At 38.1% G+C, this 20,888-nt stretch overlaps 1 protein-coding gene across 1 annotated transcript; it reads right to left on the reverse strand.

Annotated features, from left to right (window-relative positions):
• Positions 1-18,984: 18,984 nt before the first annotated feature.
• Positions 18,985-20,336, reverse strand: LOC121967574 (protein G1-like5). Its single transcript, XM_042517882.1, has 2 exons — positions 19,967-20,336; positions 18,985-19,808 (listed from the first exon to the last, which is right to left on the reverse strand). The coding sequence occupies exon 2, from the start codon at positions 19,792-19,794 to the stop codon at positions 19,231-19,233; it is 564 nt and encodes a 187-aa protein (XP_042373816.1). The 5' UTR covers positions 19,795-19,808; positions 19,967-20,336; the 3' UTR covers positions 18,985-19,230.
• Positions 20,337-20,888: the final 552 nt, after the last annotated feature.

The raw sequence follows: 20,888 nt of genomic DNA on the forward strand, positions 1-20,888 counted from the left end.
GTATCTAGGGAAGTTATCCCTAGTGAATACCTAGAGCATCCAAGGAGCACCAATAGGTGTTGGGTTCCTAGGAGCATCTTCTCTACCCCATAGATGGGTTAGAGAGTGTCAACTCCGATTAGAAGGGTAGTTAACCCAACTTTGAGGAAATTGACACTCAAGGAGCATTTTCAAGGTTTTTGTTAACCTTTGAAAATGAAATGGAATTATTATTTACTCCTTGAAAGAGTAAAATGTGCCTAATGGTGGAAGAATTGATTTTAGTCTTAAATGGCACATATTGAGAAATTCATAAGAACTATCAAGTTGGGATTTTGGTATGTTCTTAGGAAATTTAAGGCAATCCGGGCCTTAATTTAATAGTGCTACCCTTGTGGAAAAATGAAATATGCCAACATTTGAGGATATGCTTACTTTCAATTGGCATACATTAATCAAGGAAATTAGAAATGCCAATTTAGGCTTTGGCATTTTCTTAAAGCGCTTTAGGGCAATCTAGGTTTAAGTTGTAAGTTCAGCTAAGATTTTAAGGATACTTAGATAGTTAATCTAGGAATACATTATTTATGCTAAATCTTGCCATGATTGTTTGCCCATCATATGCCATGACATCATGTCTATTTTTGCATTCATGCTTTATTATGCAAAATCCAAAAAATACCATGTCATGACATTCATACATCATGTAGTTATATGAATCTTTCTTTTGAAAGTTATTTTATTTTGATGTATGCCATAACATTATCATGCATTAGTTTATTTCCTTGTAATTAAGGACAAATGGCGTTCAACAACAATTATTGACAAGTGACATCCTAGGTGGATGTCTAATATCTCTAGAATGCCTAGATAGATATGCATGATCCCTAGATTAGGGCAAAACCAAAATCTACATCTCACAAAAACTATAAGGTGACTTGTATGTGCTTTAGTGCACATTAGATACAAGTGAGATGTTAGGATGATGAACAAAGCTCAAGATGTTGATTTAGTGCATTCATTTGAGTTTTTAAGTTCATCAAAACACATAGTTATGTGTTTTCCCATCATTGGGAAAGCTAATGTACAAGTCATGTGCATTATGCCCAAGGAACATGATGGGATATTGGTTTTGAAAATGTTTTTAAAATGTTTTTGGAAAACTTTGGTGAAGACTATCTTTTGATAGTAATCACCATTGAATAGTTAGACACAAACTTGAAGAAAACGCTAAAGTTTTTGCAAGTTTTCAAGTTTGTGTCAATCTTTGAAAATATAAAGTATTTTCATAGAAAGCTATTTTTCCATGATTAAGTATGCCCTAAATAATGTCTACACGAAATTTCATAATTTTTGGATTTTTGTAGAATTTTCTAGGGGTTTCTGAAGTTGACTGAAATGGAATTTCAGCAACTATCAGAGCTCTGATCGATCCATGGATCGATTGGAGTGCCTGAATCGATCCGTGGATCGATTCATAAGGCAACTCTCGCGAGCAGTAGCTCGCTGGATCGATCAGCCGATCGATCCACAAGGCCTGAATCGATCAGTGGATCGATTCAGACAGGTTCAATCGATTGGAACCCAACTCCAATCGATCCAAGTTGCTGATTTTGGCTGGGAAGGCCTGATTTCAGTATCTTTGAACCATGTTGAGTCTATGTGACCATTCCAAACCCTTAAAATACATTTGTATACATAAAAAGGGTGTTTTCGTGTTGAAAACAAGGATGGAATGGTTAAGGAAGACTTTATTGAAGTTTAGGTTGAGGTTTGTTTCAAATTTTGAACATTTGAACCTCAAAACTTCTAAATCAGGGTTTCCTAAAGGTTTAGGGATTCCAAGTCATTGTTGGTGCAATGACAGAAGTTACCACCATGTCTTTAGGGGGAGGGACTCTTTAAAGGCATGAAATTATTTTTCATGAACCTTGGAAGGGGGTTAACCTTCTTTAAAGAAAATGCTCATGGACGAGCTTTTGAACTTGAAATGGGGAGTGGATATCCTCATTATTTCAAGTGGAAACTCAAGTGGTTAGAAAATGCTCAAGGTTGGGTATTTGTCTACATTGAGGGAGAAATTAAGGAAAAATGAAGGGTATGGGACCTTCATTGTCGTGTTGATCACAACGAGTGATGTTGTGAACAACGATGAGCAACTCTTCAGGGGGAGAGTTGTCAACAAATGGATTTGTTGATGTATACCCAAAATTGGGGCATGGGTTGATGTGTGCCCAAAGATGGGTTGATGTGTTTTATCAATAGGGGGTTTGATGTGTGCCAATAGGGGGAGAATGAAAGGACTTGTGAATGGGAGTAAGTTAGGCTTTCATTACCTAGAGGGAGTTTGCCCTCTTAGGGGGAGAATGAAGAGTCTAACTTATGTGTTCATTACCCAGTGGCATGAAGAATGAGGCTATGGGATTAGCTTAACTTACATGTGGTGTTGTAAGTGTTATTGTGGTATTGTCAAACATCAAAAAGGGGGAGATTGTTGGTGCAACATCCCTCAGGTCAAGGTTGACCTGGTTGACCAAGCTGAGTCTTGGTTTGAGTTTAGATGTTTGACAATAAGATATTGATTGAAGAAGAGTCAAGTAGGTCAAGGGAGTGACCGGATACTTGACTGGGAAGTCCTAGTGAGTGAAGCTAGGCAGATGGAAAGTCCTAGTGAGTGAAGCTAGGCAGATGGAAAGTCATAGTGAGTGAAGCTAGGCAGATGGAAAACCCTAGTGAGTGAAACTAGGTGGAAGTCCTAGTGAGTGAAGCTAGGCAGATGGAAAGTCCTAGTGAGTGAAGCTAGGCAGATGGAAAGTCCTAGTGAGTGAAGCTAGGCAGATGGAAAACCCTAGTGAGTGAAACTAGGTGAAAGTCCTGGTGAGTGAAGCCAGGCAAGGGAAAATTCAGATGGATCAAGGATGATCGGACATCTGGTGTTGGGAAGTCCAAGTAGGTCAAAGGATTGACTGGATACTTGGCATGAGGAAATCCAGATGGGTCAAGGTTGACCAGACATCTGGTGGAAGTCCAAGTAGGTCAAGGGAGTGACCGGATACTTGGCACGACTAGAAAAGTCCAAGTGGGTCAAAGGGATTGACCAGACACTTGGTGGGAAGTCCTAGCAGGTCAAAGGAGTGACCAGATGCTAGGCATGATGTACCAACGGGTCAAGGTTGACCGGGTGTTGGTTTGGTAGGCTTGGGACTTGGTTTTGGGCAAAAACCAAGTACTGGATCGATCAGTGGATCGATCCAAGCCTTTCCTAGCGAACAGAGAGCATCTGGATCGATCCGTGGATCGATCCAGATGTCCCAATCGATCAGTGGATCGATTGGGACGCGGCTGCTTCGCGCGATAAGCGCTGGATCGATCCATGGATCGATCCAGGCATTTTTCCCAGAGCACAGAGGCGCTCTGGATCGATCCGTGAATCGATCCAAAGCCTCCCCGATCGATTGGGAACATTCGAATCGATCGGGATCCGACCGTTGGCGTCGATAAAGGCCGCAGGCGCACGATTCCTTCGGCAGGACTTCACCGATTCACTCCAGATCTTTCGCCAACATCTCCACAGCGCTCTCAAAGATCAGATCGCCAGTTCTTGAAGGATCTTGGAAGCTTTCCAAGTTAAGAGGCGGATCAAAGGCAAGAAGAGAAGCTAGGGTTAGGGTTTTCTGTACTCATTGTAAGCTTTGCGCTTGTATTTAGTTTCCCTTTCCTTTCTTCTTGTACTGAGAGTCTTGTAGGGCTTCTCCGCCCTCGGTAGTTACCGAAAAGGAGTGTTTTCATAGTGGAGGGTGCGTGCGTGGTGTGGATCCTTGGATTAGTCACCTCTTGTGAGGTGGATACCAAGTAAACCAACTTTGTTAGCGTTGTGTGTTTGTTTCTGTTATTTTCCGCTGCATATCCTTGAAGAAACAAGCCACGCCGAGCGACGAGCACGCGACGAGCTATTCACCCCCCCTCTAGCTACTTTTGGTCCTAACATTAAGCTTATATAACGATCTAGTCATAGATTTAATACTTGAATATAATGCGTCAGGAGGTAGTAGACATACCTCACTTACCAAATTCAATTTGAAGTTCGTTATGTCCTCCTAACTACTGCTCTCTTCCGTTGTGGCTCTCCCTTTATCTACGCTCTCCTCTTGGTTACTTGCTATTAGTGCTAGTCCAAAATATTCCTCTAATTTAGATTCTGATAACGTCTTGTCCCAAGTTTCCTTCAATGTCTTGTACTTTATTGTGCTTGGCTCTTTCTAGTTGTCTTTCTTTTTCAGCTCTGAGCAGTCATCCTTGATGTGCTCCTCTTCATAGCAGTTATAGCATCTTACCTTCCTTGCTTTTCTTTTCTTGGCTTGCACTTGATTAAATTTTTTAGATCTAAAAAATTTCTTAAATTTCCTTACCATAAATGTTATTTCGTCATCGTCGAGGGAAGTATCGACATCATATTCGTCCTTCTTGGCTTTTAGGGCAACGTTGTTCAACTTTTCTGTTTCTTAAGTATTTGTACATCGAGGCTCATGAAGTTCGAAAGTAAAAAAATAGATTTTCAAGCGTACTTGCCTCGAGGTCCTTAGAAATATAGTATGCATCTACTACGTCTGGCCACTCTGAAGTTCTTGAAAAAGCGTTGAGTGCGTACCGGATAGAATCTCGATTCGTTATTGATTCTCCAAGATTATTGAGTTGGGTGATCAGTTCTTTGATCCTGGCTTGGAGTTGGGCTAACTTTTCTCCCTTATTCATTTGGAGGTTCGTCAGTTGGCTTTGGATGATGTTCTGTCTTGTTAATTTGGCTTCTGAAGTACCTTCGTGAAATTTCAGAAATTTTTGCTAAAGATCTTTACCGGAATTATAGCTTCCGATCTGGCTGACCTCCTGTGGTGGAAGAACACTAAGCAGATAAAATTTTGCTTTTCCATTAGCCACGAAATTGACTTGTTCCTTTTTCATCCACGTATACTCTTCTTTATCGACTCCGTGCTGATCCTTAGGTGCTACAAAACTATACTTTATAATTAACAAAATCTCAAAGACAGTTTTGAAGAATACCTCCATACGTTTTTTTTCACGTCATGAAATCTCTCTCGAATTTTGATGGATAGATGTTGGATCCAACTATTTCTTGTGCTTCAGATGACAGTTAATCCTTCTGAAGTGTTCTGGCTCTTATACCACTCGTTGGACCAGTGTGGCCAACAAAAGCAGGTGAATTGCCTTGAAAATAAAAATCAAAATTTTCTCATCTTTTTCAAACTAAATTAGAGAAACACTTGCTTGTAAAAGAATTAATTAAAATAAACTAATTAATGAAGAAAAAAGGCACATAATTTACTCGGTTTGCAATCAGAAGATTGCTAATCCAAGACTATGAAAAACTCACTAGAATTCTTCTTCGGGCGGAGTAGTCTCTTACAACGTTGACAGCTCATAATTAAAGTAGTAAAATAGAAAAGCAATTCTAGTACAAGTGTTGTTCTCTACTACTGAGATCAGGATTCGATTTATAACCTGCTTGGCAAATCTGACCGTTTGCTAACGTGACAACTCCAGGCGCCTGAGCGTGGATAAAACTTTATACATGTTGCAATGGTTCTTAACAGCTCGCAATGGATCAACCTTATCTACTCCGAGCATTCTCAACGGTTTGCAATGGGTCAACCTTTTTTTCTCCAGGTGCCCAAACCTCTCCGGGCGCTCGGACTGTGCTAACGCGACCCATTCGAAGCCTCGTCAAGGGAGGTGCCTCTGACATGCTTCAGAGGGTTTGGGTGCTCGGAGCAATTCGGGCGCTCGGAGCATTCGGGCACCTGGAGATGCTCCAGCGCCTGAGCAGTCAACCTCTGTTGACTGCTCGTTTCTCCTACATTCTGACTGCGTTCGCTTGAGTGATTTCGGCCATCCGGAATAGGACTTACGCGAACCCATTTTTCGACCTTCTTCTCAAGCAATTTTCCTCTCCGACTTCTCGCCCCTCCGAAACACCGCGCATTTTCTTCTCGTCTGCCAATATACTCTTTCGTAGCACCTCGTCCCTCGGACGCACCGAGCCGATCGACTCTGTCCTGTGCCATTATTCTCGTTAGCTGCGTCTTTCGTTTATTTTCCTATGCTCCTAAGTTTCTGTACATTTAGACACAAGGTATCAAACATATACAGAACTTAACTTAACTTGGTTGACTACATCAAAACTATCTCGGGATACTTACATCATGTCCATGAGAACTAGGAAATTGAGTCACGGAGATCTGACCGACTCTAGGACCGATCGAGTTTATATTAGGAGTTATGTCCATGAGAAGTAGAAAACTGAGTCCCATTGAAAGTGGTCTATTTAGATATATATATTTTAATTTTGACTATCATATCATCTTAACTATCGATCATATATTATCTTCAAGATCAATCATAATATACTGTATCAATACCCATTGAAGCACTTGGAACAGAATGGAAGAGAATATATATGATTGAACTTGTATGCTTATTATTATTTTAAAAATAATAAATTAAATAAATATTTTTTAAGGAACAAATAGAAGTATTTGTTGGCTTGGCTTTATTGCGATTGGAAGTAACAGAGTTTTTCTATTTTCTCGATGATACCCTGTATTTTTAGCATTGTGACTGCTACGTTGTCATGCACAATTGACTTTGTCTAGTCCATAAAATTTTACCAGAATTCAATTCTAGTCGGTAATGATTAACTGAAACATTAATGTTAAGTCTTCACAGCCTTATGGTCGTTAGCTCATAACTGATAACAAAATTTCGAAAAAGATCAACGTTTGAAAGACTGGATTTAAGGTTAAGTTGTCGGGAATGTGTTGTCAAACCTTCCTAGGCCTGCAGGGATGATTGCGCACCATTAATGTTGCTAACTCGAATGGTGTCTTCAACGTGGCACCGCATTCCAACAGCATTAATTTGTGTCTCGATGTGCCTTGTAAGTCGTGCCTAATAAGTCATAACCGTACTGACTCTCTTAGATGGTTGATGAACGAGTCACCGATGAACTATAGTCAGCATTGATCAAAGTCATCTATCATGGGGTCGCTTAGGATATTCACTGTTCCTACAAGATGGAGGAAAGAGAAAAAAAAGACCAAGAGAAATAAAGGCCGGGTAGCCTGATTCAATTATTTGACAGGAGAGAAATAAAGATGAATGATGAAAATAGAGGCATATGCATGTATAGATTCATCAATTTAGGTTGGAGTTATTGAATTAATCTACTTTATCAAACAATTTAAGTAAATGGTTGGAGTTATCGAATTAATCTACTCTATCAAATAATTTAAGTAATTTACGTTGAAATTTTATTAACCTAAGTCTATCACGGACCAATCTACCTAAGCCCACAACCCGTGCGAGTCGACTTGCAATGAGTTTGGATTGACCCGTGAGTTGAGAAATACATATAAGATAAATTTTATATTAATTTATTATTTTTATTATAATTTTAAAATAAAAAATAATACTTTTCATCAAATATGTGTACCATCTATGTTAAAATATTTATTTCTAGACATATTTGATTGATAACATCTTTTTGAAGGAAAACATTGAAAATATTAAACTTTGTTTAAAAATTTTTTAAAAAAATTTGATGAGCCTGCGGGTTGACTCGCCTACCCCACAATCCGTCTTGGATTGGATTAGGTTTCCCAATCCGTCGAGATGGCGGATCATCTCACCTTGCCTCACCAAATAACTAGCCCACCACGGGCCAACCCGTCCCACCACGAGTTGGCCCGTTTGACAGCTGTATGTATGCATTTGCGGTGGGACGGGTTGGCCCATTTGACAACTCTATGTATGTATGCATTTGAGTACCTTGATCCATTGATATGAGCTCTTTTTATAATACTGTCGAAATGATATTCTCTCATTAATTGGATGTCGTGTTATAGTAAAAAAATATTTCATCACTAAATCTCAATATATGGTATCACCCATACTTGTATGTTGTATAATCATATTGCTACACGTGCTCTGACAATCCTCGTACTTATAGCATTTATAGTGTCAATCAACGGGATAGAGGTATATTGGATCTAAGGGTCATGCCCATTAAGTAAAAGAAGAATTAGATCAGAGAGATCCATATGAAGAAGTCGAGGAAAGCTGAGCTTCTGGAGTTGGATTGACGAAATAGAATAGAGCTGAGCAGGACATGGTGTTGAGGGATCTAAGCCCCTAAAATTGGGTGAATTGACTAGAAGAACTGCGAAAATTGAACTGACTGAGCGAAGCAAGTTGTTGGAGGAGCTAAACCTAAGAGTCAAGTGGACTGATCGAGAAAACGCAACTGACTGAGCAAAGCAGAGCAAGTTGTCAGGGGAGATAAGTCTTTAGAGTTAGGTTGGCCGATTGAAAGAACTGGAAAAGAGCAAGTTGTCAGGGAACTAAACCCCTGGAGTTTGGTGGACCGATTAGATGGCTCCGTTTCTTGTTTCAGATAGCCCGATGGGAGGCAATCGGATTGATCTTGTTAGATTATATAATTAGAATTATTTATTTATAGCCTTGAGGACAATTTAGTCTTTTACCTTTTAATTTAGGGTTTAGGTTTTCTGATAATTCTCTATATAAGACTTTGTACTCTTTATTTTCTATTAACCTTTTTTTTGAATTCATCAATAAAGACGACTACTTTTCTTTGGCATCAATTTCTAAATGGTATCAGAGCTTTCATCTCTATGTTTTTTATTATCAGATTGAAGAACTGTTAATTCGATCCACAGTTTTTTTGGTGTAACCGTATAGTTTTGATTGGGGTTCTTTTGTTTTCGCAATACTTGATTTTGTTTGGTGTTCGTTTATTCGTGAACACAATTTATTCTGTCATCATGAGTGGCCGTACAGAAGATTCGCTTCAATCAATCAGTGTCTAATTGGATGGAAAGAATTATTTGTATTGGGGATATGTTATGAAAATTTTTTTACGAGGAAAATCTATGTGGGGATATGTTTCAGGTGTGCGAGTTCAACCTACGAACATTAATGCTGATGATTATGCAAAGTCGTTGGATGTTTGGGAGACTGATAATGCGAAGATTATTACATGGATCAATAATTCTTTTTCACACTCCATTGGTGCTCAATTAGCCAAGTACGAGACAACCAAAGAGGTTTGGGATCATCTGACAAGATTATACACGCAGTCTAATTTTGCCAAACAATATCAATTAGAAGTAGATATACGTGCACTTCGACAGCAAGATACGGGGATCCAAGATTTTTATTCTGCTATGTCGGAACTATGAGACCAGTTAGCACTCACAAAATCCTCAGAATTGCGAGCATTCCCAGCTTATGTCACTCGTAGAGAAGAGCAACGTCTGGTCCAATTCTTGATGGCTCTTTGTGATGACTTTGAAGGATTTCGTGGAACAATTTTGCATCGTAGTTCTCTCCCTTTCGTTGATTCAGTAGTACATGAATTGCTAGCTGAGGAGATTCATCTTAAGTCTCAGGTTGATAAGAAAAATATTGCACCATCTACGTCATCTGTTTTTGCAGCACCACAGCGGTCTATGCCGCATAATCAAAGTAGGTCGAATTCGAAGGTTTCTATTGATGAGTGTGCTTATTGTAAAGAAAAAGGACATTGGAAGTCTCAATGTCCATTATTGTTAAACAAAGATAAACTACCGTAGCAACAAAAACGACCACCACAACCGCAATATCAGCAACAACAACCTCAACAACCACCATTGCTACATCAGAATGCTTCATGAAAATCTGATAATCAACCACAACAATCGCCAAATGGATTATCTCAGTCTAATAATGCAGTGGTTGCCCCCTCTTTAGATCCTTATATGCTTGAGCAGTTTTAATAATTCCTTACTTCATAGCCCTCTACCATGTCTGCTTCTTCTCATATAGGTTTGTTATCTTCCGGTACATCAGGTATATCTTCCTCTTTATGGATCTTAGATTCTGGAGCCTCTCATCATATGTCACCTAACTTATCATCTTTTATCTCCTTGTCTTCTAATTCATCTTTATCAGTTATGACGACTGATGGTACTCCAATGTCATTATTAAGTGTTGGTTATGTTGCCACAACTTTCTTGTCTCTTCCTGATGTTTATTATATTCCTAGCCTTACACTTAATCTTATTTCTGTTAGTCAATTGTATAAGTCTGAATATTTAATATCTTTTTTTTCATCCAATTGTTATGTGCAGGACCCGCGATCTCAGAAGGTGATTGGGATAGACCGTAGGCAAGGGGGACTGTATGTCATGGATAAACTTCAAGTACCAGATGTTGCAGCTTCTAGTGTCGATTTGTCATCTTTCCGATTGAGTCATTCTTCTTCTGATTTTTACTTGTGGCATACTCGTCTAAGTCATTTTTCAGCTTCTCGTTTATAATTTTTAGCTTCATCTAGAGTATTAGGACCTTTAAAAAGTCATGATATTTCAGATTGTAGTGGTTGTAAACTGGTAAAATTTTCTGTATTACATTTTAATAAAAATCTATCTTTTTCTCCTAATTCTTTTGATCTTGTTCATTCTGATATGTGGGGATCTTCTCCTTTTACTACAAAAGGGGATCAAGATATTATGTTTCTTTTATTGATGATTGCACTCGCTATACTTGGGTTTATCTTATGAAACATAGATCTGATTATTTTACTATTTTTAATAACTTTAAAGCTCTTGTCAAAACTCAACATTTAACAGTTATCAAGTGTTTTTGTTGTGATTTGGGGAGCGAATACACTTCCAATAATTTTTCTCATTTACTTGCATCAAAAAGTACTACACATCAAACATCGTGTCGAGAAACACCTAAACAAAATGGGGTTGCAGAGAGAAAACATAGGCATTTTGTTGAGACAACCCGTTCATTCTTATTATCTGTAGATGTTTTTAGTATTTTTTGGGGGAAAACAATTCTTACTGCTACTTATGTAATTAATAGGATTCCAACTTCTCACAATTTGGGGTTGTCTTCTTTTCAAAAACCATATGGTCATGCTCCTGATTATTCCTCTTTATGTGTTTTTGGTTGTACATGTTTTGTTCTCCGACCACATGTTGAGCGTGATAAGTTGTCCTCTTAGTCTGCTTTGTGTGTCTTCCTTGTTTATGGTGTTGGTCAAAAGGAATATTGTTGTTTTGATCCAGTTAGTAAAAAATTATATATTTCTCGTCATGTTGTGTTTCTTGAGCATATTCCTTTTTTCTCCATACCTCTTCTATCACATGACATGACTCATGCAGATCTTATTTGCATTGATCCCTTCAGTACCGACATCGATGAAGCCTCCCCCACAGCTACTCTTCCACATGATGGCTTCACTGAATCTGATATTCTCGAGACATCTCCTCCACCTCCGCCTCCCCCTCCTACGACTATTCCTTCACCTCCAGAGATTGTGGGCAATCCTATTCGTCGGTCTACATGTCTTCGTAAGTCTACTAAACTACCTGATTTTTCTTATTCTTGTTATTTTACTTCCTTTGCCTCTTTTGTTGCATCTATTCATCATCTTTCTGAGTCTTTGTCCTATAGAAAAGCTGTTGGTAATTCTCTTTGACAGATTGCTATGGACGAGGAATTAACTGCTCTGCATCATACTCATACTTAGGATTTGATACCTCTGCCACCATGGAAACGTGCCATTGGTTCTCGTTGGGTCTATAAGATCAAAACTAAATCTGAAGGTTCTATCAAACGGTACAAAGATCGTCTTGTTGCTAAAGGTTTCTCTCAGGAGTATGACATGGATTATGAGGAAACTTTTACCCCTGTTGCTAAAATGACCACTGTTCGTATGTTAATTGTTGTTGCCTACGTTCGTCAATGGAAGATATCTCAGATGGATGTCAAAAATGCTTTCTTGAATGACGATATTTAAGAAGAAGTGTATATGGTGCCTCCTCCTGGAGTTGCTCACCGATCTGGTGAAGTTTGCAAGCTTCGCAAAGCTCTCTATGGACTCAAACAAGCACAACGTGCTTGGTTTGACAAGTTCTCCACGGTGGTTACCTCACTTGGTTTTCATTCCAGTAATCCTGATTCAACTTTATTTATCAAGTACACATATACATGTTATATACTTTAATCTTTATATATGGATGATATGATAATTACTGGTGATGATTTTGATGGAATTGAGTCTTTGAAGTTTGAATTAGCTCGTTGTTTCGCTATGAAAGGCTTGGGTTTACTATGCTATTTTCTGGGGATTGAAATCACCTCTTCACCTAAAGGTTATCTCTTGTCTCAGTCAAAGTACATAGTTGATCTATTTGAGCGTGCACATTTCACTGACAACAGGATAGTTGATACTCTCCTTAAGACTAATGCTAGGTACTCTCCATCAGATGATTCTCCTTTGCTAGATCCTAACCTCTACTGTACAGTTGTGGGAAACTTATCTTACTGTGACTCGTCCTGATATTGCGTATGTCGTACATGTGGTTAGTCAGTTTGTCACTGCAACCACCACAGTTCATTGAGCTATTGTTCTTCGCATTTTTCGATATCTTTGGGGAACTCAGTTTCAGAATCTCTTATTCCCTTCTACTTCCTCATTAGAGCTCTGTGCATACTCTGATGTTGATTGGGTGGGTGATCTTACAAATTGTAAGTCGACCACTGACTTTTGTATTTTTCTTGGAGATTCTTTTATCTCTTGAAAAAGTAAGAAGCAAGATGTTATTTCGAGATCTTCCACAGAAGATGAGTATCGTGTCATGGCTACCACTACTTGTGAGATTGTTTGACTACGTTGCTCGCTTGCATATATGAGAATTTTTCTTCAGAAACCTACTGCTCTTCATTGTGATAATCAGAATGTCATTCAGATTGCGCGCAATACAATTTTTTCATGAGAGAACGAAGCATATTGAAATAGATAGTCATTTCACTCGTCATCATCTACAGATTAACATTATCACATTACCTTTTGTTCCTTCCTCACTGTAGATAGCTAATATGTTTATCAAAGTTCATTTCGCTTCACGTTTTCAATTTTTATCTGACAAACTCTCAATATTTCTAGCTGTAGCATCATAAATTTGAGGAAGGATGTTAGATTATATAATTAAAATTATTTGTTTATAATTTTAAGGACAATTTAATCTTTTATCTTTTAATTTAGTATTTAGATTTTCTAATAATTCTCATATAAAAATCTGTACTCATTATTTTCTATTAATTTTTTTTTTTTGAGGACTCATCAATAAAGACGGTTACTTTTATTTGACATCAATTTCTTCATTATCTATCAAACTATTAATCTTCTCAAACTCTCGATTTTCCTCTCGGTATCACATACATTATGCATATTCAATTAAATGGAGTGCGATTTAAAATTGTTACTGCACCATCTTAATTGGTTCTCTGGTAATATCGTTAGATAGGAAAGAAAGTAAATCACGTTATATGTGGGTTATCTTTTAAGAATGATGTGTTGTTCTTCTATATATGTATGGAGATTTGATGATTCGCAAACAAAATTAAGGCGACGTCACCACCAGTCAATCTTATGAATATTTCCACTGTCAGCGAGCTTACGACATCCAATTATAAGTAAGCAGAGAGCCCTATAACTGTAATGGCGATTTGTGCAGCGGAAGAACAGCAGCAGCTCAAAGCTGGGCAACCTTTGGAGTGATGATGCTGACTGCAGGTAGCAGCAAAAGAAGAAAACTTGTTGAAGAGAATAGAGGTAGCAGCAAAAGAAGAAAACGAGGTTAAACAATGCTTTCATTAGAAAAAACTGGACACTTAAGAGATAGTAGACTCTCAGGCAAAAAAAGCTAAAAAAGATAGATGATCAGGTATAATGCAACAATTGATAAATCATCAGGTCATCATAAGGTGTCATTAGTTTGTGCGATTGGATCTTACCTTGTGCCGTCCTTAAACGATTTGGATTAGCACTACTTCAAAAACAAGTGGGTTTGGGAGCCTAAAGTTAGGCAACAATAACGTTCAATAACTAGTAGATATGTGATGTGCACATTTAAATTAGAAGAGTGTCGATCTGGTTATATGGTGATATGAGTTATAACGAGTACATCCAGAAGATGACGTAGTATATAAAGTCAAGGTGATATAACGATCAAAGACAAAATGGATGACCATTCCATATTTGATTCTGTCGATCGTTCAGCCTCAAAATTCTCGGGTCTTGCCTATCGACTCCACAGCAGAATGTCGGGATAAGGACAATCGGGTGTGAACTTGGTTGAATAAAAAGATTTTCAGATTTTATTCTGAAAACAAAAAGGTAGTGTGTTTAGTCAATTAATGATCAGCCGAATTTAAATAAAGCCAAGTCGAGCAAAGGGTTGGTCGAGCTTAGCAACACTTAGCCTTACAAAACTATAAGATCAGCCGGATAAAGACCGAACAAACATAAAAGTTCTCCGCGAACACCCGACTGGGCAAATCCCGGGCGGACCCAAAAATACTTATATATATATATATATATATATATATATATATATATATATATATATATATATATATATAGTTCTTAATATAAGGTCGGTCAAGTAAAGTCTGGACGGACTTAAAGATACGTGGTGGTATATAACTTTTAATATAAGATCAACTGGATGAAGACTGATCGAATACAAGGCTTCCCTTATACGGCCGGCCGGGTAAAGATCGGACGACTTAAAGGCACTTATCCTTAGAAAACTCATTCGCTCAGTCAGGCACAGGTTGACCGAGTTTTAGTTACTTAATGTCATGTTGTCTCTAAAATAAAGCTCTAATATACATAATCTACTATATGATTTCTTGAATGAAGTTTTGGCACACTGTGGGTACTATATTAAAACAGATCCCTGCAATATTTAACATATGACAGGGTAGATTAATACAATGACAAACAATACGATCGACCTTGCGGACCGACCGAGATATATTGAGTAGACAAACAACCGACAACATTTTAACAGTCTGATATAGTTGTTGAGGAATATTCCTTTGGAAACTCCTCCGAAGTCTATTTGGTTTCTCATCGGTGATTCATCTATAATGATATCTCCCTCTAACGACTTCAGAAAGATTTAAGTTATAAACGACAAAAGAGGTACGATTTGTGGGTACAAAAAGATTCCTCGAAAGCTCTTTGGGGAATTACCTAACAAACTCTGACGCATGAAGCCACCTCATGGTCACAGAGATCGTGGGAGGTGATATAAAAAGGGGATCCTCTCTGTTGACAATGTACGCAATTCTCGCATCTGAGACCTTCATTCGCACATCCACTACTGCTCTTTTTCAACTTGCAAAGAAATTGTACTGACTTGAACGTCGGAGGACCTTATCAAGGACTCCTTCCCTAGTCTTTGGTCATTAACGCTTCGTTGGATCATCTGGTGGTGCGCAGGATAGTTGAGGAGCTTCATTCCAAATCGGAGTATCAATCATTCGCCAACAAAACCATCCACCTGAACCAGCGCGCTATCTCCTCAGCCTTGAGACAATGGTTTTGAGGCTAATTTCCATTATAGCAAATTTGTATATAAATATGATTTTAAAGGGTAAAAAAGATTATTTGCGTCACTTTGGCAATGCGTAGTTATGCAATTGCACAGTAAAACCTTAGTGGATCATTATAAGTGATTGTAAGGTAGCTTTTGTTGCATATTGTACAAAGATAATAGATCAATAATCATATACATATAACAGTAATTGATAGACAAATTCAATCTAAAAGATTAATATTCTCAGACAACCACAACTGAAGTTCAAAAATCACGTATAAGACTATTTGGAGCAAAAAATTTCACCTATGATTAGGATTTTTTACTGTTGCAAATGCCCTCAAGTTCAAAAATTTACTGCTATTGAATCATTAATGGTTTGCCAAAATTATTTGTAATAGGTTCCCAATTTTTTCATATATCTAAAACTTGATAATTATTATTTATTTAAATATCTAGTTGATATTTATTAGGATATTTATTAAAGGATTTAGAAGCTATTTTAGAATTTAAAATCTATGTAAGTGGAGTTACGTTGGATTTAAATTTTATATTTTGAGTCATCATCTATATGACTTTAGCTCGGCTTGATTTAGGGACCATCTTATCGAGCTATGGTTGAACCAAGCTTGTCTAAATATTGATTTGGTAAGTTTCAAAGGTGAAGTACTGAGTTTAAAATTTAGCTTGGGATATTTTTGAGGATCGACCGACATTACCTTCTCCCTCGTGCATGCAAGACCCTCCATAACCTAATGCTTCTTCTTCCGCTATCCATCTTCTTCCTTGAACCTCATGCATGGTAATCTTAATTCTTCCCCTCTCTAAGTCTTCTTCCTTCCCTAGGACCATGATATATATGTAATGCGTCCCCTCGGATGGGTCTAGTGGCTAGCACATGAAGTATTGTCATCATGAGGTATGAGGTTCGAATCTCGATAAAACCGAGATAAATATTTCCCTTATGTGCTAGTCACTATTCCAAAGACTAGTATCTGTCCGTGATTTACCTCCTTCGTGTTGGTCATGGGACGGATTGACGGGAGCACTGGGACGAACGTATTCACCTTTTACCACCATGATATATATGTAATGTGGTCAACACCACAAGATTAAATAGTTTATTTCCTTTTCTAATTTAATTATTTTGATTATAGTATATATATTAAGCAACAAATGAGGGCATTGTCAAGTAAGCTGTATCTGAACTTTGGTTGATTGGTGCATATCAATATTTGTAGCTTAGAGTAGACACAATAGTTAACAATGATCAGGACATTAATTAATTTTAATAAGCATTTATAATCCAAAATTGAGAAATAAAAAAGAATAACCTATTCATTTTTTTAAAAAATAGCTTATGAGTTTATGAGTTTGATTCCAATTTATAAATTTGATAAAATTATTAGTTTCGACTTAGTTTTCTTTGAGTCTATAAATCATTAAAATCAATTAGGCTGATTTTTTTATTTGCCATGTTCATTAATAAACATAATTCTAAAATTATATTTATTATCATTGTTAATAGAAACCTTGCTTATAGTTTAGTTCCAAACTAAGTTAAACCAAGAGCAAATTAAATTTTTTTATTATTTTCTATAGCAAAATGAAATGGTTTCGATTCTCTCCTCTCTCCTGGCCATTCATAAGAGTAAATCATCATAAACACAATCCTCATCATCCCATCAACATATTAATAGATCCTTAAACATACACCTAAACTAATTAACTAAAAAGGAGTTCCACCTCTTAAATTACCTTAACTATAAGCTTCATTTTTTTGTTCTATGTACAGCATGGCATACAGAACTCCATTGTATGAATAGTAAATCTTTTCTTGTACACAGTAGTGGTTACTATTTTACGTGCAGATTAAGGGGAAAAAAACTAAGGGGGCGTTTGGTATAAGCATGGGAATGGGAATCGGAATGAGAATCATTGTATTGTGGAATGGGAATGGGTATGAGCATGGATATCACTCTTAAAAGCAATGTTTGGTTAGTTGCATACTTTCTATCAGAATAAATCAATATTTCCTTTTTTACCCTTAAAGGAAAATAGGAGAAAAAAATTAGATGTGAGAGAAAGATGAATGTGAGAGAAAAAAATATGATGAAAGAGAATGATGAGAGGGAAAGTATGATGAGAGAGAAAATGTGATGAGAAAGAATGAAGAGAGAGAAAGTATGATGAGAGAAAATGAAAAAAAGAGTGTGATAGAAGAGAGCATGATGAGAGATAAAATATGATGTGAGAGAAATTATGATGGGAGAGGATGAAGAGATAGAAAATGTAATTAGAAAAAATGATTGGAGAGAGAGTATGTGATGAGAGAGATTGAGGAGAGAGAAAATATGATGAGAGAGAAAGTATGATGAGAAAAAAAGAGAACAGTGAGTGTGATGGGAGAGATGATGAGAGAGAAAGTATGATGAGAGAGAAAGTATGATGAAAAAAAGAATGAAGAGAGTGTGATGGAAGAGATTGAGGAGAGAGAAAGTATGATGAGAGAGAAAGTGTAATGAGAAAAAAGAGGAAAGAGAGTGTGATAGGAGAGAGAAAGTGTGTGATAAAATGATGAGAGGGAAAATATGATGAGAGAGAACAAGGAGAGAGAAGTGATATGAAGAAAAAATAAATAAATAAATTTTGATATTTGATATTAAGGGAGAAAATTTTAGTTTTAGGTCAAGGGTATTTTTGGAATAAGAGAATATTTTGATTGATGAAAATAGGGTAATGGCTCATTGAAGGGGAGGTATATGGGAATGAGTTATTACCCAATTTCAAGGATTCATTCCCTTATTCCTATTCCTATTCCTATAATCCAAACATTAACAATGGTAATCAATGATTCTCATTCCCATTCCCCACTCTTATTCCCCTAAACCAAACACCCCCTAAAGATATAATGCATCGATGACAAATTACAACAGTACTTGCAGGAAAAGAAATGCTATATACCATGTAGTCTCTAGTTACTGACTGCAGGATCATAGAAGGTCACTACAAAAATAACCTCATTCCTTACCCTCGTGAAAGGCACAAAGCTGAAACTGAATTGACATATGAAGCAATTGACATACATATACAGATAGATAGATATGTCTATGTTTTATTTTACTTTTTTTGGTCACTATCTCCCTCTCCCTCTCCCTATGTTTTATCGGAATAGCAAATATAGTGGCAGTCCTTTTCCTTGTTACTTGCTACATTATCACTTATTGCATACACTGTACTCAAGCAATGGGCTCCTGATTCCGATTACAACAATCACTTTCCTACCTCACTTTTTAATGTCCAGACTCATCAATTCATGCACTGCTATCTATAGTTACTTCCTTCATCAACAGGAACTAAAAAAGAAAAAATGAAAAAAGAAAGCACAAAAGCATATGGAAACAATCTAGCTGAGTTAATCCTTGCTTCGATTATCAATTGAGGCAAGCAAAGACACAGTACTATCTCATTAGATAGTGTATTAAAAGAGCATATTACAAGAAATAATGAGAGAAGTAAGAAGATATAGCTTCAACTAGTCGAGTTAGTTTAATAGATAGATCTTCTCTGATCAGTTTGAATATTCCAATATCATAAAATAGTAGCTAATTATATAATTAAACAGCGAGCAAATGGTCGATCCAAGTTTCAAATTAAAACCTACTAATGGCATGATGATCGAGAAACTAAATATATATGTGCATCAATATATATAATTGTAGCTAGAGCTTAACATAATTAAGCGATCAACGCAAATCGTCGTCGACGTAGATTATGGTGGAAGGGGAGGTTGGTGCTGATTTGGGTGCTCCGGCGGCGGGCGCGGCGGCTTCTTGCGCTTCTTCTTCTCGTAGCTGACACCGCGGGCCTTGGACTGGAGGTCCCGGACCTCGCGGAGGTAGAGACGGACGGCGCGGGCGCCGAAGGGGTTGGTTTCCTGGCGGCCGCCGTTCTCTTCGTAGGCGGCGCGGAGGCGGCCGACGAGGGCGTCGAGGGAGCCCCAGGCCTGGCGGAGCGGGCAGGAGCAGGGCGCCGGAGGGCAGGGGTGGCCGAAGAAAGGGCACGCCGCCACGTGCACCTTCGTCTTCCCGAACTGGTCCAGGTAGCGCATGAACTCCAGCACGTGCGCGCCGCTGCACCGCGCCAGCGACAGCGGCGGCCGGTGGTGCTTCAGGTACTGCCCGAAAGTGTTCCAGTCCCGCCGCTTCTGCGACTCGTACCGGCTCAACGACGGGGGCGACGCCGACGACGCCCCGCTCACGAGGCCGCCTTCGGCCGCGAAGTGCTCCGGCAGGTCCGAGTTGGGGCCCTCATCCGCCTTCGGCATCAACTCCATCGATCGAGAATTTTCTTTATATGCATATAACCAAATAACTAAGCGTTGGGTGCATGGAGTTCGAAATTGGAGGAGAGAGAGATGAAGGCGAAAATTAAACCGAATCGATCGTGCATATTAAAAATAAAAAAAAACTGATTAAATATGGATTATCATTCGACTTATTTCTCACCTTTGGTGGCTGGGGATAGCAGATCTGCTGTCAGAAGCTTGAGCCAAACAAGCAGTGCAGCTCTCAGAGATCTGAGCGGTTTTTTTTATAGTGGGCTGGACAGGAGATCTAGTTTGTTTGCGAAAGGAGAGAGTGGAAGCTTCCTACTTCCTACTTCCTTGTGCAAGGAAGTAGGAGGATGAGGAGGAGGAGATCAGCTAGCTAATAAATATTTTACTGTTGATCGTTTACTTCAACCACACCTGGTCATGGCCGCCTCAGACTGAAAGAGGAAGAAGATGGGGAAGTTGCAGGAGGGAGAGATGGAGACGGTGTAGTAGCTTGATTGATGTAAAGGGGAAGGTCATGGTGTGGTTTTCAATGGCCATGTACGAATGAAAAGAAAAGGGTATAGGAGAGATAGGATTAGGGTTGTTTATTCATTTTATTTATTTTATTAAATTTATTGGAAATGGGAGACAAGTTGGCCCGCTCTGGGATGGAAGTTGATGTGACAGGCAGAAACTTGTGATTTTTTTTTGTTTTTGTTTTTGGCTCCCAGGTTTAATCGAAGCGTATTATTCCAATTTCCAAATAATACATACGCGACTGCTTTAATTTGATGTTAGGAGATTAGCGTTGGGTGCCGCCCCATCAGAATGCTGAGAAAAAATGTAACATTTTCTAGACTTTGAATAAGAATTTGTCCCGTGATGCGACGGTAAACGGACTAATGAATTTCTCACGCAACTAGGGATATAACGAAAATAAATATTTACGGTATTTGATCTGTACTTTCCGAGTTTATTTAATTATTGATCGTAAATTTTTATAAAATCGGAGTCCTGAAGTAGTGTGATGGTAAACGATAAGACAAATTCTGAAGAGTTTGAATCTCTTGGAGATCATCTAATATGTTTATATCGACCTATTTGTATTTTCT

This window comes from Zingiber officinale, chromosome 3B (genome assembly GCF_018446385.1).
Source record: "Zingiber officinale cultivar Zhangliang chromosome 3B, Zo_v1.1, whole genome shotgun sequence".
In the NCBI taxonomy this organism is placed as follows: Eukaryota; Viridiplantae; Streptophyta; class Magnoliopsida; order Zingiberales; family Zingiberaceae; genus Zingiber; species Zingiber officinale.

Bases quoted from the DNA above. Each gene is read 5' to 3' on its own strand.
- LOC121967574 (XM_042517882.1), bottom strand. From the start codon at position 19,794: ATGGAGTTGATGCCGAAGGCGGATGAGGGCCCCAACTCGGACCTGCCG.